The 15,126-nt window shown below is 36.7% G+C and overlaps 1 protein-coding gene across 8 annotated transcripts in view; it reads right to left on the minus strand.

Annotated features, from left to right (window-relative positions):
* The window catches only part of CCDC141 (coiled-coil domain containing 141), a 202,330-nt gene that overhangs the window by 74,832 nt on the left and 112,372 nt on the right, over positions 1–15,126 (minus strand). For all 8 annotated transcript variants that reach the window (XM_079134532.1, XM_079134531.1, XM_079134534.1 and 5 more), the window contains exon 7: positions 6,944–7,138. In XM_079134532.1, the coding sequence (XP_078990658.1) occupies positions 6,944–7,138 (195 nt within the window). The remainder of the gene's footprint in view (positions 1–6,943; positions 7,139–15,126) is intronic.

Below are 15,126 nucleotides of genomic sequence, written 5' to 3' on the forward strand. Positions count from 1 at the left end.
AAATGCTTATACAATGACAGTAATGGCTAGTACTTAGTGACCGTTGTTATTGTATATGCTAGCTATATATCAACGTAGCATGATGATGCTGTGAAGTTCATATAATTAATGTTTCTATTTAACAGATTAAAAAAAAAAAAAATCCAGGTACACAGGAAAGTTAAATAACTACTGAGAGTCACAGGGCTAAGTATCTGAGACCAGATTTCATTCCCAGCCTGACTTGGCTCCAAGAAACAAAGCGTCATGTTGACACTTTGCTAGAATAACATATAAAGAATAAAACTGGATGTCTTGATTATGATTATTAAATATGAACTGAGTTGTGGACCTTCATGAGAATGTAAGGTGCTAAAGGCATTCCTTCTTTTCTATAATTTTTCTATTATATATATTTTAATGCTTTTATGCTAATAGTTCATCCACAGTTATCATATACCTGCTGTTGTTTAACTAGCCTGACCCCTGAATTCTAAAACCCAAAGTTATCTAAACCCTACTGTCACCATTCTCTGGGGAATATAAAAGGAGGGTGAATTAACACATGATCTGCTTCTCCTGGTGAGGTTTACCCTATCATAACTTTTTCAAGTTCTTAAGCAACTCTGCATATTCTGCATTCAGCATAAAACAGACACTCCTTGACATAGTATTCAAGACCTTCCTGACCCCCTTGCTGCCTCTACTGCTTTTGTCTCTCCTAACTCTGAGCGGACACCCTGTACTTCATGCAAAGTACCTCATCCTTGAGTCCCCAAACATGGCCTGACTTTGTACCATCCACCCCTCCCCCACTTCTTTTTGTCCTATCCTTCCAGGCTTAGCTCAGGGGTCCCCTCCTTTGGTGATGCTGTCCTTGACCCTTTTTTTCCTGGGCCAGGTTGGAAGTCTCAGTGTTCCCTGCTGTCTGGCTAATTCCATTGTGACTTTCTAGTTCCCTTGCCTCCTTTGTAAACTAGACTGACAGGGTCTGGAAGACTCAGATGGTACCTATCATTGGTTTAGCTCAAATGCCGGTTGATGCCTGGAATGGGAGCGATACAACATCTTAGTTGAATGTAAATAAGGAAGAAGGGGAGAGGGGGAAGAAGGTGGCTCAAGTTGTTTCCAAGAAAGAAGGAGGTTGTTCTGGAAAAGAGGAATCTGAAAGAGACTGCTAAAGAACTGTACAACTGAAAGTAATCACATCTCCCTTGGTATCTAATAATAATCAACTTAATTTCTTGAATTTGTTCATCTTAACAAATTCTTTCTGGATAATATTTTTAGGTCCTCTACTTGGGCAGATTTCCTCTTTCAATATGTACAACAACTGGACTATTTTATTAGTTTTTTTCCACATCTGGGCTCAAAATGTATTTATTTTAAAAATACTAAAGTGATGATTATATAAATGAAATTATACCAAACTCCATATTTAATCATTTTGTTTTCATCTGAAACAAATATATTGCTGTTTTGTGTCATTATAAATATCTTGGAAAAGTAGCATTTTATGAGACGTTAAATTTTCAACAATAATGGCAGAAGCAATGAAAGCTATCACATTATATTTTTAATTAATTTTGGTGTGTTTTTTGGCTGACCCAACTTTTGCCCCACCTTTGCTTTCAGACCATGTTCATAAAATAGATTTGACCTCAGTCTCCTCTGCTTGCTTTTCCCGGTGAAATCATATGCTCAGGAATGGAAGGCATGGAATATGCAAAGTTATAACCCATCATGTACATTTTACAGCTTTGGGTTCTATCACAGCTGTCTTATAAACACAAGCTCATGCTGTTATGTTCTTGAAACATACTATGTATTTATTTGTTTGATTCAAACTGCCTTACCTAAAAATGATAAATGCATTTTGTATGATCAGTCAAGATTGATCAGTCTCTTTTTCATGAACATGCCAGAAATACCACAGGTAAGATAATCTATAATTATGAAGGATGCAAATTTTGGGGTATCAAGATGAGTTTCTGCAGTTGGTGCCATGTTCCTGTTTCATGCCATGTCTTTTAACTCAGAGCAGCACCTGGTAATGAGAGGCACTCTTCTCCAATCATTTATAATCCACTGTTGACCCATCGACCCTTTCTTGTACTTGTTGCTAAGTTGATTTAACCTATAGGTTCACCAAACACAGTGGGAAACTTTAAAAAGAAAAGGAAGTATGTCAGGTTCTTGAATAACATGGCTCATTCTTCACTTGAATCCCTGGCTGGTTTTTGACAAACATCAGTAGCAACACTCCTGACAGGCATCGCCACCTGCTGCTCAGTCCCGATTCAAACAACCACATCTCAAGCCACATGCTGCTCATACTTCCTCTGGATGAGAAACAGATTTCACAAACCCTGGGTAATCATCCTCAACCCTAAGTAGAATTAAAGGAGAATCAATTGCACTCCTGGTATCATGGGACAAAGGCATTGGGAGAAGTGTTGTCCACATGAACAATTAGGTGATAATTACATTTTATTGGATTTCACAAATTATAAAATAGATTGGCTTCTAGATGTTTTGTTCTTTGCTATAACCCATTTAGAAAAATGTTTGATACATGGCATTACTAAATAAAAGAATATCTAAAGAAAGATATTATTCTCATGAATTGAACATTTTACTTATTCAGTGACTTTATTAAAAGGAATTATTCAATGACATCTAGAATCAGTAGAGAGAATAATGAATGAGAATGAAAAGAAAAGGTGGGGAAAAGGATTTCTAAAAGAGCATTACCAAGAACATGATAAAAATCTGGATAAATAAATGTAGATCTTAGAAATTTGTTAATGGTTCATTCTGCAGACAGATATTGACATTCATTCCTTTCTCCATTAACAGAAATTTTTAAAAAGCAAAATCTATATTTTTAAAATCCTATCTTTCTCTTTTTAGAAATTAAAAAATAATATTGTTCTAGCTTCAACAAATTTGAAATAAGAGACTGTTTGCTGAAAAAATAATTCTGTTTATCTAGAGTGGAACTGGATTTTGAGGAAAGTACTTTTTTATTAAAGCATGACTTCCTCTGTGTTCCCACAGTGCTAAAACCCAGATTTGTGGGTGTTGGGAGAGAAGGTCCTTCATGGGTCCCTGGTGCTTCCATGCATCTTACTATTATGCCAAGAATGCATGATCTTGACCCCTCTTTCTTGGAGACATTTCTCAGTGTTGTGTCTGCAGCTAGCAACTTCAGGGTTGAGGTAATGTCTCCCTGCTGAGACAAACAACAGACTTGCTTACTGCTTGCTATAAAACAGCAGATTCCACAAGTTGAGGGTTCCTCTCCTGAATATCATCCTCTGCAAGTGCAGGCTTTCATCTGGGCTAGTGAGCACCACCCCTGAGGGAACTGGGTCCTACAGAATGGATGTGGCATACTGTCACTCAGATATGGCTTTTGCTGTAATGAAGTCCTTCAACTCTGACCCAGAAGTCATGGGTCTTCTGTCAGCATCCATGAAACTGTGACAAGTTAACATCAGAGCCTTCACAGTTCTTGAGAGCATGACTTCATCTAAGGATGGATGGCTTATAATTAGAAAATTCCAAAATTTCCAAAGGAAAATTCAGTGCTTTAGAGATTGAGAAAAAAAAAAAAAAAAAAAAATGATGCAGTAAATGGAAAATACCCCATTCACTCATGTAAATAGACGTTTTAACCTGAAAAAAAAATTTTTAAGGGATTTTTGAAATTATATTAATTCTTAAAATCCAGCCCTTTATTTATGAATGTTATTTCAAAGATTCAATAAAATGATGTTATAAAATTTGGAGGTTATACCATATAAATCAAAAAAGGAAAAAAGCATTCATAAGTCATGAGAGGAGTTTCATTCTTTAAGTTAAACAAATTTACCCACTATAGGATTTTATCATTTATTGCTTCTTAATAATATAGTGAAGAATTCATTTTAAGAGTAATGATTAAACATTAATTTTCCAAACTTCGGTTTTTGTTTTTGCTGAGGTAAAAGTATCTATCATTTTTCACATTGAATTCATAGCTTCAAAGTTGGAAATTATTTCTTTGGTGCTTTAAAAAGGGAGAAAAAAATCTAAATCTTTTGGAGTGCCACTTAGCTATAGAAAATGCTATAGCATGGATGAATCCTAGTTGAGTTGATCATAATTTGAACTGTTAGCAGGCATGGCATTCAAATGAGCAAACAGGGAGTCTAGAAAACAGAAGTCTTTGGGGTTAAGAAATATGAATTCCCTTCTCCAAATATGAATTGTATTACTGTGTGAGTGTGAGAAAGTAACTACCTACTCGTCCCTTCTTTTCCTTCTCCTCCTCTTTCTTTTTCATTAAATTTTACCAGAGATATTCCTTCTCCTTCAGGGCCCAGGAGTAATGTTAGAAGAAATATCTCCCCAGCAAAGTACCAAATAATGAGAGCAGAGAAAGTAAGAGTAAAATACTGAGAAAGAGAGAGAGAATGTGTGAGAGGAATTCTACATTTTGCAAGACTGTAGACTATAGGGTTTGTAATAGAAACACTGTTTTATAGCAAGATGTTCTGTAACTGTTTTCCTTAGAAACAATAATTGACCTGTGGATTGAACATGAGATGTAAATTTAAAAGTCTCTTATTCAAATATAGAACTGCTAAAGAGAAACATAACACTTAACATCTACATCCAATATATCCAATAATATTTTTTATGTTATTTCAATTTTAAAACAACAAAACCCCAGCAACAAATAATTCGATAATAAGTATTTCTTTAACATTTTTACTGCGGGGGCACCTGGCTCTCCTTGCAGTGCTTGACAGAGTTCCACTCAAGGATGATTGCCGAGACTCATCCTAAAAGGACTGTAGCCAGATGTATGTCTTCCTAGCTTGGATGTTATTCTGTGGAGTTTTCCTAATAATATATTACTCACTTCAGTCTGAGGATCTTGCTAGAGGTGATGGGAATAATTCTACAAATTTCCAGAAAACCATCACGGAGACAAAACACATGTTGAAACCCTGTGATGTTAACCTCACCACAAGAGAATGTTTTTATTATGTTAAAAATCAAACACTGCATTTACTGGCACAGCCAGAACCTGTTGGGGCACAGAAATTTATATATAACAATGTTTCCCCAAGTTCTAAACACAAAGCACCTCCCAGAGTAGCTACTAGATATGGACTAGCTTATTTTATCTATGGCAAGCCCTGGTACCCCGCTAAAGGCAAGCCCTTAGAGAAGGTAGATATAGATCTCCCCGTGTCTCCTACAGGGTGGTTTAATCCAGATGATGATTTTGTTTATGTGTGGTGGTAAGGTAAATGAATAAGGTTTCACAACATTCCTTCCTTCCTACAAAAAATATGTCGCCCCTATAATAAACGTTGATGCACAATAACCATTGGGACCACTGCCCTCCTGTAACCCTTAACTCAGCAATTTAGATATTAACCAGAAGGACCTAGTAGAGATGGTCACATGATATTATTTGTCTATCGCTTTATCGCAAAAAGTAATAAGAATAATCTTAGGTCACATAGAGTTTAGATATTAAGGAAATAAACATTGTATTAGCTCATTGACATAGTTAGATATTCTTAAAATAATTGTGATTAAGTAAGGATAATCTGTAAGGTTACTGTTTTCTCATAATCTTTCGGTAAAAACAATTTCTGCCTATGCTTTGGAAACTTCTTTGATTTTATTAATCATAAGCCTCTCATCATAGCCTGAAGAAAAATGTATATAAACCCAGCCTTCCCCAGAATAAAGTGGGATTGATTGCACCAGAACTAGAGTCTGTGTCTTTCATTCTCCATCCATCGCCGACGCTGTCTCCCGCATCCCATTTACCTGTATGGAACCCATGGACTCCTGCTAGGGCTGGACCCCAGCATTTTACAATAATTCTGGCCCCTGTTTTAGGGTTTTCCCATTCATCTTTTCAAAAGTTTCTTATTAAAATGAAGTTCCTATTTGTCAGGCCCTGTACTCAGAATGTCCATGTTATGATTTTAGATCACAATGTACCTAAGCTTCCAGGGTTTCCCCATTCATTTCCTACCATGATGTTTATTTATTTATATTTATATTTTGGTTGTAGGCAGACACAATACCTTTGTTTTATTTATTTATTTTTATGAGATGTTGAGGATTGAACCCAGTGCCTCGCACATGCTAGGCGAGTACTCTACTGCTGAGCCTTAACCCCAGCCTCATGATGTTTATTTTTAAATCAGTGAAATTTGACTTATTAAACAATTATAACATGGTGGTTGGAAGGCATATATTACATTGGTAAAGAAAAAACAATTCAAATAAGGTCACCATCCTCATATGCTGAGACCTACTTAAGTGATGTGAACAGGACATTACCACTCAACAGGAACCACTTGCTGCCATCAATATTAAATGAGTCAACAGAAGAAGCACAGCACTTCTTGAACTAAAGACCCGGAGATGGTCCACAGCAAAACTCCTCTGGGCCTGGCTTAAAGAGGCAAGACCAAGGCACAGCAATCAGGAGAGGCAGATTCTGGCCTTTCGGTTTGCAAGACTTTCACTATCCATGTACTCCTACCTGGTAAATGAAAGGGGATTAATAAAAGAACCTTTTGGTAAATTTTTAAAGTTTTTTTTTTTTTAAACCTTGACATACTTTATGAGAGTTCCCTTTCTCTGTTAGAAATACCACAATGTAGGCACAAGCATTTCCCACAACCAGCCTATGGTAGCTCTAAAGCTACCCTCATGAGGTCACTTTTTTAAAATAACTCTTCACATGTGAAAACAGAGTCTTTTAGGTTTGAGAACCAAATAATGGTCACAATGGAATATATTTTGAAAACTCTCCTTAGCTGCTACTAATTTTAAAATTCTCCATGAAGTTTTGACTTCCATGATCTACACCTATTGCAGTAATGAGTCTCTTACCACTCTGCACGAATACCTAAAATTATCATCTTAACTTCACACTGACCTTATTAGCACTGTTAAAAAAATCATTTGCCTTTTTTAACCAGGTTTTCCTTTCCACCATGAGTCGACCAAACTCTTCTTGAAGCTGATTCAGTTTCTGGTTAGATAGATGTAGATGTTCTTTCTCCACACAGTCCTTTGACAGTAGAATCCCCAGTGCCTCACTTTTCAGCTTCTCTGCGACAGAAGTCCATTCCTACAAGAGAGCACTCTCTTTAGTTATGATACAAATCCCCTACTATAGATGGAATGTTTGTGCCCCTCCCCAAATTCTTATTTTGAAATCTAACCTCTAGTATGATGGCATTAGTAGGTGGGGCCATTGGGAGATGATTAGGTCATGAGGGTGGGGCCTTCTTGAATAGGATTAGTTCCTATAAAATTGGCCCAAGAGAACTCTCCAACTCTCCTTCTACTATACGAGAATACAATAAGAAGCTGGTTGTCTACATCCCAGGAGAGAGCTCTCACCACAACCCAACCAAGAAGGAACCTGGATTTTGGACTTATGGCCTCCAGAACTGAGAAATAAATTTGTATTGTTTATAAGCTATCCCATCTGTGTTACAACAGCCCAAACTAAGACACCTCTTCTCCTTTGTAATCTAAGATTCAGAGAACATTTACATGTGTTGAATATATCAGAAAATCTGTCATATTTTCAAAACATGAAAGTATAATAAATAGTGTAGCAGTGATTGCTGCATTACAGGCTCGAATACCAACATGTAGTTACAATACAAAAGGGTGCAGAAAAGAGGCTAAAAAGGGAGAGAACATGAAAGTAGAAAAGGGCATGGAGATGAGATGAGTGACTGAGGAGCACCTGGTTGCCCTGAATACAGGTCACTTTCATTTCTGTTACCTCGACCTGAAAGCAGATCCAACATACAGTCAACAGCATTTTTGTCTCTACCTCATGTTCTATTTGTCTTCATTTAAGTCTAAAAAGCTATCTCTCCCAGAATTCAGTCTCCCTGCCAGCGATGGCAAATGTGTACAGGAAAGGAAGAGAAATCGCATCTGGCTGTTGTTTCTGTGTGCCTCCACAAAGAACTGAAATTAAGATGTGTTATTCATCACAAAATTCATACCCGTTAATGTCCAGTATTTCCTCCTTTCTGACCCCAGTTTCTCCTCTCAATGCTTCACTCTTAATGATGTATAAACACTTCAGAAAAAGAAAAGAGGTAGTTTTTTTTTTTTTTTTTTTTTTTTTTACTTTATATTGTGTGAGGATGAGAAAACCACAAATAGAGAAGAAGGAAAATAACAGTGAGAGTAAACCAAACATTAACATTCCATCTAAAGGGAAATTCAAGTTTCTTGCTAAAGGATTGGAGGCAGATTCAGTTCCATGATTATCTCTAGCATGACAATCTTGTTAGTCTATTTTCTGGTACCCATTTCAGCTGAGATTGAGTGGTAATCATAAGCTATTTGTTAAAGCATGAGAACTTTATCACCAGATTTCAAAAATCTCTGTCTGACTCCATCCTGGTTTGTTCCCCTAGTGCAAAATGCCCTATTATTAAGTTACATTTTTATATTATGTTGCATAAAAGAATTTTAGTGCAATTTACCATTACCATTTCATTCATTTCATAAGATATATTAAGTGCTAAGTACATGACACTATGCTGGGATAGATGTCTTGGGGAATATAAAGAAGGAATAAGATGTAGTTTTTTCTTTTAACAATACATAAACTGCTATTTTATATAACTTTCCTATAAACTTACACTATGAAATACAATACATATATGCTGGTCCTATAAACACACATACATGCTCACCAAAATTTGGTAGTATTTTAAAGAGCAATTAGCAGGTGTTGAAAGTAGAAATTATACATATTATTTTGTGCTGTCTATAGAACCTGCACTAGTATTTGTGTAAGAAAAAAATATTTTGATACATGAATACAAGGGTAAGAAAGGCAGATTAAGGGAATGACCTTTTTTTGAAGTTCCTGTTATAAAATTGTGGCTTGTAATTCTAGTACTCAAAAATCCTTACATTATCTTTTTTTTTTTTTTTTTTTTTCTGGCATTACACAGGGTCATAGGAGTATGTTCCTCAAGGTTACGGTATGCATTAAGTGGCAACACTAGGACTAGTGCACAGTTCTGAGAATTGTGCTACCTTCCAGGGAATTGAGGATTCAGAGTCCAAAATCTCCACATTTCTAAGCAAATGCAAAAGCAATACTGTGGGGCATAGATATGGGCTAAATGAATTCTTAAAAACCTTTGTTTTTTTTTTTAAAGGACTTTGTGTCTCCACTTAAGAAAAACTAATATATGCAGTAAATGTCTTTCATAAATCAGTGTCAATATCCCTTTCTCTTAAAACCCATTATTTTAACCTACTGGAAGTAAGCAAATATTTTTGTTTTGTTTTGGTTTTGGTTTTGGTACTGGGGATTGGTACCAGGGGCGTTTAACCACTGAGCTATATCTCCAGACCTTTTTTATATTTTATTAGAGCCAGGTCTCACTGAGTTGCTTAGGGCCTCTCTGAATTCCTGAGGCTGGCTTTGAACTCACACTCCTCCTGCCTCAGCCTCCAGAGCCACTGGAATTAAAGGTGTGCGCCACCGTAATGGAGTGTAATGCGCTCAGAGGAAGTGAGCAAATACTTTTAAAGCCGCTAGCATAATTTCTGGCATACATAATAAGCACTCACTAAATATTGGCCCCACTTCCCATCCATTTTATCATGGTTTGTTAGCATCCCGAAATTTAATTTTTATTTATGAAAATTTCTTTTTCCCCGTTCTGAGTTAATGGTAATAGAAAGTTTCTCAAAACGTTATTGGCCAGTATGATATATTCACCAGTATTATGAGATAAACAAAGTAAAATAGGTCCCTTTACTGAAGCACTTGTCAGAATCTATAACATGCTTATGTGGTTGAGACTCCTAGAGGGAAATGACTTGGACAAGCATTCTTGACCAGGAAACCTAATGATCTCAGGGACCAATGGTCTAGTTGGAACAGTGTGGGGAAATGCTATTCATGGCTCAGAGCCCTGAATCACCTAGCTGTCTACTTGCTAACCAAAGTTTTTTGGTTTCTTTCCTTTCCCTTGTCCCTATACTTTCAACTACTCAGTCAGTCCGTCCATTTCTTCTCTCTGTACCATTCTTTCTTCTCTCAAATCCTAATGAAGTAAGGTGAAGAAATGCTTAACACAGAGATGCAAAGTAATTTTTGTTTTAATGGCCCTGCCCAGAAGCTTCTGTGCTTACTAGGGGAAACCTACCTACAAATATGGAGACCCTGGGAAATGCTTAGAAAGCTATGGGAAAGGCAACACAGAAGAAACTGTGATGGAGAAATAGTTCATAGCCTTTGTACCTCAGGTTGAGGCTGTTAGTGGTCTCCAACATGGTAAAGGCTGATTTTCCTTTCTGTATATATGTCAGCACTGTGCTAAATGGTTACCTGCATTATCTCCACACCCCCAACAAGGTAGGAACTTATATTATCTACATTTTACCAGTGGGGTGATTGGGGCTCCAAGGGATTAGGAACTTGCACGAGGTCTCAGCACATGTAAGTGAAAAAGTCAGCACTCAAATTCAGGCGGTTTAACTTCACCGCCTGTCAGCCAGCACCCCAGCCTCAGCTCTTCATAGAGTAGGATATATAGTTTTCCCCGTGACAGAAGGATTTGCCATGTTAGTTTAGAGTTGCCTAGGTGAAACTTCCATAGGGCCCTGATATGACTCTGAAGATGAGAAAAGTCTTATATGATCCTAGAATTTTCCAATTTAAAATCTTGAGTCTTCCTATTTCAAAATATTTTAAACATGATGCTATTATTATAAATATAATTTAAAAATTTACAACCCCAACTCAGGCTTAATTTTGCTCAGCAATTAGACCGAAATAATAAAGCACTTCTCTATAAATAAGAGGAAAAAATATCTGTTCTCTAACAATGTTCATACATCTACCTTTAGCATAAATTTTGCCAACAACATCAGAGAGACTTTGGCATAGAGCCAAGTCTTTGAATACCCACTCTAACCTTGTGCTTCATATAGTGCTATAAAACGTGGCTCTGACCTTCCAAAGAAACTGTAAAGGACCATTTTGTGCCTCTTATCTTTTTTTTACTTTCCATCCCCAGTCTGCTTAATTACATTTTTCACATGAACTCTGTAGGTATTAAATGAGGCTGGGCCCATTCAATATTTCTATTCAATCTTCTCAGAAAATTGGTTCTGTTTTCTTTGGGCAATCTGTAGACAGTTTCTGATGCATTTCTATACCATTCTGATGATGTATTTCCCTAGCCATTTTTCTTAGGGGATACTTCTGTTATTTTATTTTTAAGATAAAACTTTCCAGAGTCATCTGAATCCATCACACTATTTAAAAAATATAGTTGTCACCCTTGTCAAGGCTGGAGGAACCCAATGGAGAAAATCTTAGTTCGTTTTCTCTAAGCTGTTCCTGCTGCCTGCTAAGTGTTAAACCTCTAACAGGGTTTCAGTCACTTTGCAATAAAATATTTCCAGTACTTGTCCCCACCAGCAGAAAGCCAAAGCCTGCCATTTCCTTGGCTTTCCAATTGACAGAGATGCGTGAATATTTGACCCAATAAAGACATATGGCCCTGTGTGTTCCTGGGCTCAGGGTGTCCCCATAGGTCACTCCATTATTTTCATTTATCACTCACAGTAGTAACCCTTTTAAACTGTACCTTTCAATATTCCATTTGCTGAGGAAATTGAGCTGCTCTTGGATCCCTTGATTGAAAGGGTACTGTTAAGAGGATTAGAGCTGATAGACAAGAAGGTGAAAGAAATTTCTTCTTTCCTTTCTTTTTTTTTTTTTTTTTTTTTTTTGTTATAGTCCTAGGTTAACTCTTCAAATGAAGTTATAGACTGGCATAAAAATTATGAAGAAAGTAGGTTCAGAAAGTAAAATTGTTAGCTATTCCAATTTGAAAAGATAAGTAATAATAATCACAGTATGTTTAGAAAGATTTTATTCACACAAAAACTTCCCTGTAGATGAGGTGATTTAATGATCCAACACCATGTGATAAATTTTCATTATCAACTTGACTTCCAAATTTAACTTTTAACTGGAGGAAGACAGACAAGAAGCAATAGGAATTGCATTTGTAAATGACTAAGAAATATCGATTGTGGAGATTACTGGCCAAAATCAGATGTGGCAGAAGTGTGTGTTGATTTCACGTACAGCTCCTGAAGCATGGCTAATTCCTAGGCCATCTCATTAGTAACAGCCCATTTCTTGTTCAATCCCTAAATCTACACTCCCATTTGGTTCGGCACCAGGAGAATTAACTCATCGACACAAAATCATCGAATTTTACATGATTGCATTAGCAGATGGTACAAACAAAATAAACCTGGCAATTTTAATCAGAGAATATTTGAAAGTCTGCTTTGAACAGAATTTTTTTAAAAGACATGTTTATACTTTTGAAGAGTGGCACTGAGCCCTCGAAAAGCTGAAACTCTGCTTATGTCAAGTTGGGTTGTAAACTAGGCTGCAGCTTCCTCTCCTTATGCTCCCTTCCAGGGCATTTCTATGCTGATCTGTACCAATACCAGGGTCATCCTGAGAAATGGCTCACTCCCCTCTCCTGTGTGTGCAGAGTTCAGTGCCCACAGGCATTTGAACTATGCCCTCACTGTGATGGGATTCAGCAAAGGCACAAACTGCAAACAGGAAGAACTGTGTTTTGTGTCTCATATAGAGATGAAAGAAATGGGCTATTTAGCCTTGCAATGGAGAATCACAACCACTGAATCAGGGAGAGCTTGTGGGAAAGAGAGGAGAACTGGACACAGAAGTACACTTTATTTCAAACTTGTTATGTAGCTTCAGGCAAAACATTTGCTTTTTGAGCTCCTTTTTCCTGCAGTGCAATGATAGTCACCACCATTGAGTATACACTGCTGCTTCTTTTATGACTCCTCTAATTCGATAACTAATTGGGGGCTTGAAATTCTTGGACTTCAGGCTTTACAAAACTTTAGGTTACTGGACATATTATCCATAAATTAACCTTGCGTGGATTGAGACTGACAGCATATAACAGAAATGATGGATCAGGTCTGCGGTTCTCTTCAGCTTTTGGCCACTGAGGGGAGCCCATAGTCAGCAGCAAGAGCAGGGTGCTCTTTGCTAACGGGGAAGCAAATGAATGTGTGGCAATATAAAACTTCAAAAGCAAAAAAAGTCACAATAAAGTATGCTCATAAACCAATCTTCAAAAGAGTGATTAGCACAGAAATGTGTTTATTTTTTTCCTTCCTTGTTCAACATAGTTTGGGATGGAAATTTAATTATATATGAAGTTGGGGGACGTTTTTCCAAGATGTGTGCTTTCCATGAGCTATTGTCTTTTTCTTTAGCTTTTTGTCTTTCTGATAGTCCCTAGATTTCTTGTTCTTCTTATTCACATTTTCTTCTAGTTGATAAAGACCAGAGCCAGATTGGTGTTTCACTTTTTAATCAAAATTACTAAAAGCCTGACTGGCCAGAAGATTTTCATCTAACATAATTTGTCTACAATTGGACTGGGACATAGGCTATCTAGTTGTAGTTTATAGAAATGTCCTCAATGGACTTTTTCATTTTCTAGAGAATCCATTGGAGATATATTCAGGATCATAACATATATAGTTCAAATATGGAGTAAATTATTCAGTTGCAATGTTCATTTCTTGTGGAGATTTCCCTATATAAACTACATTAAAATAATATGTAGGGGGGTCTATTTATATTTTATTCACAATGAGTGTCAGATACAGACTAGAACAATGGTCTTAAATCTGACTATGAGTATTTCCTGGGAAAATTTTAAAACCATATTTTTAGGCTCACCCCATATCAATGAACAATAATTTTTATTGGTAGGGTGAAAAAACATGTATTTTAAAAAATCTGAAGCATTTTACTTGAAGTCATAGACAAGCAATAATTATTATAACCAGCCAAATTTTGAAATCACTGATCCATAATATCCTAGGCCTAGAATAGCTTATGTAAAATCATACTAATAAATGGAGGATGGGCCATATAATCCCAATAGCGTTAGCCTTAAAACTTGCAACTAATTTGAGTGTGAACATTATATTATGGCCTTGATGACTTCTAAATCTAAATTTTAATTTTGATTTCATCAATTCAGCAAATACCGAGGTAGGCTATGAAAGATACAATGAAAATAAACAAAATCCTTGCCACACACTCTTGAAGAGTTAACACACCAGTCCACAATAGCCCTGATACAATGCTGGATATTATTCATCTTAATTCATAAGGAAGAAACCAAAGCACAACTTTCTATTTTATGCTTTCTTTACATCATAATGTCAGTAAAAGAGTCATTGGTTTAAAAGGACAATCAACAATATGTATGTATGTATAGGTACATAGATATGTATGTGCTAGGGAAAGGTATAAACCTGTTCAGGTTTTTCTTTCCCAAATTTTTCTCTATACTGATAGTTACATTTTAACTTCCCTTGTGAAATTTTTATAACCATATGTATAATATCAACAAACTCTTATTATTGGAGAAAAGGCTTCTTCCTTCTACTTGTACAGAAGAAATCATTTGTTTTCTGGGCTCTGGTTTTCAGTTTATCACTAAGTATGTGCCAAGGACTTAATCCCATACTCAAAAATGTGTGAAGCAGCAGCAAACAATACTGGGATGGGCATTTTATAACCTTTCTACACTGAATGTGGAACAATCTAAAACGTGTTATTCAAGATGGGTGTGGTGGTGTGTGCTACTCGGGAGACTGAGGCCAGCCTCATAATTTAGTGAGACCCCCATCTCAAAATAGAAATAAAAAGGGCTGGAGATGTAGCTCAGTGGTAAAGTGCTGCTGGGTTCACTCCCCAGTATAAACAAACAAAGTCATCGTTCAGCACTCCTTAAGGACTCCTAGTACAAAGAGGACCAGGAATTCAAATGGAAAACTGAACCAGTATTTGGTGGAAAGTGAAATCGCTTCCATTTTGGAGAATCTGAGAAGCTCTCTTCCAGGATTTTAAGCACAGGCAGGAGTTTCAACTGGAAGGCTTAGAGGTGGGGGCTGAGGAGAGGCAAGGATTGATACAAGCAGAAGAGACAGGCCAAGCCAGAGAACTGAGGTGGAGGATGATCCTGGATCATA

The sequence above is a fragment of the Sciurus vulgaris genome, assembly GCF_902686455.1.
Source record: "Sciurus vulgaris genome assembly, chromosome: 3".
Taxonomy (NCBI): Eukaryota; Metazoa; Chordata; class Mammalia; order Rodentia; family Sciuridae; genus Sciurus; species Sciurus vulgaris.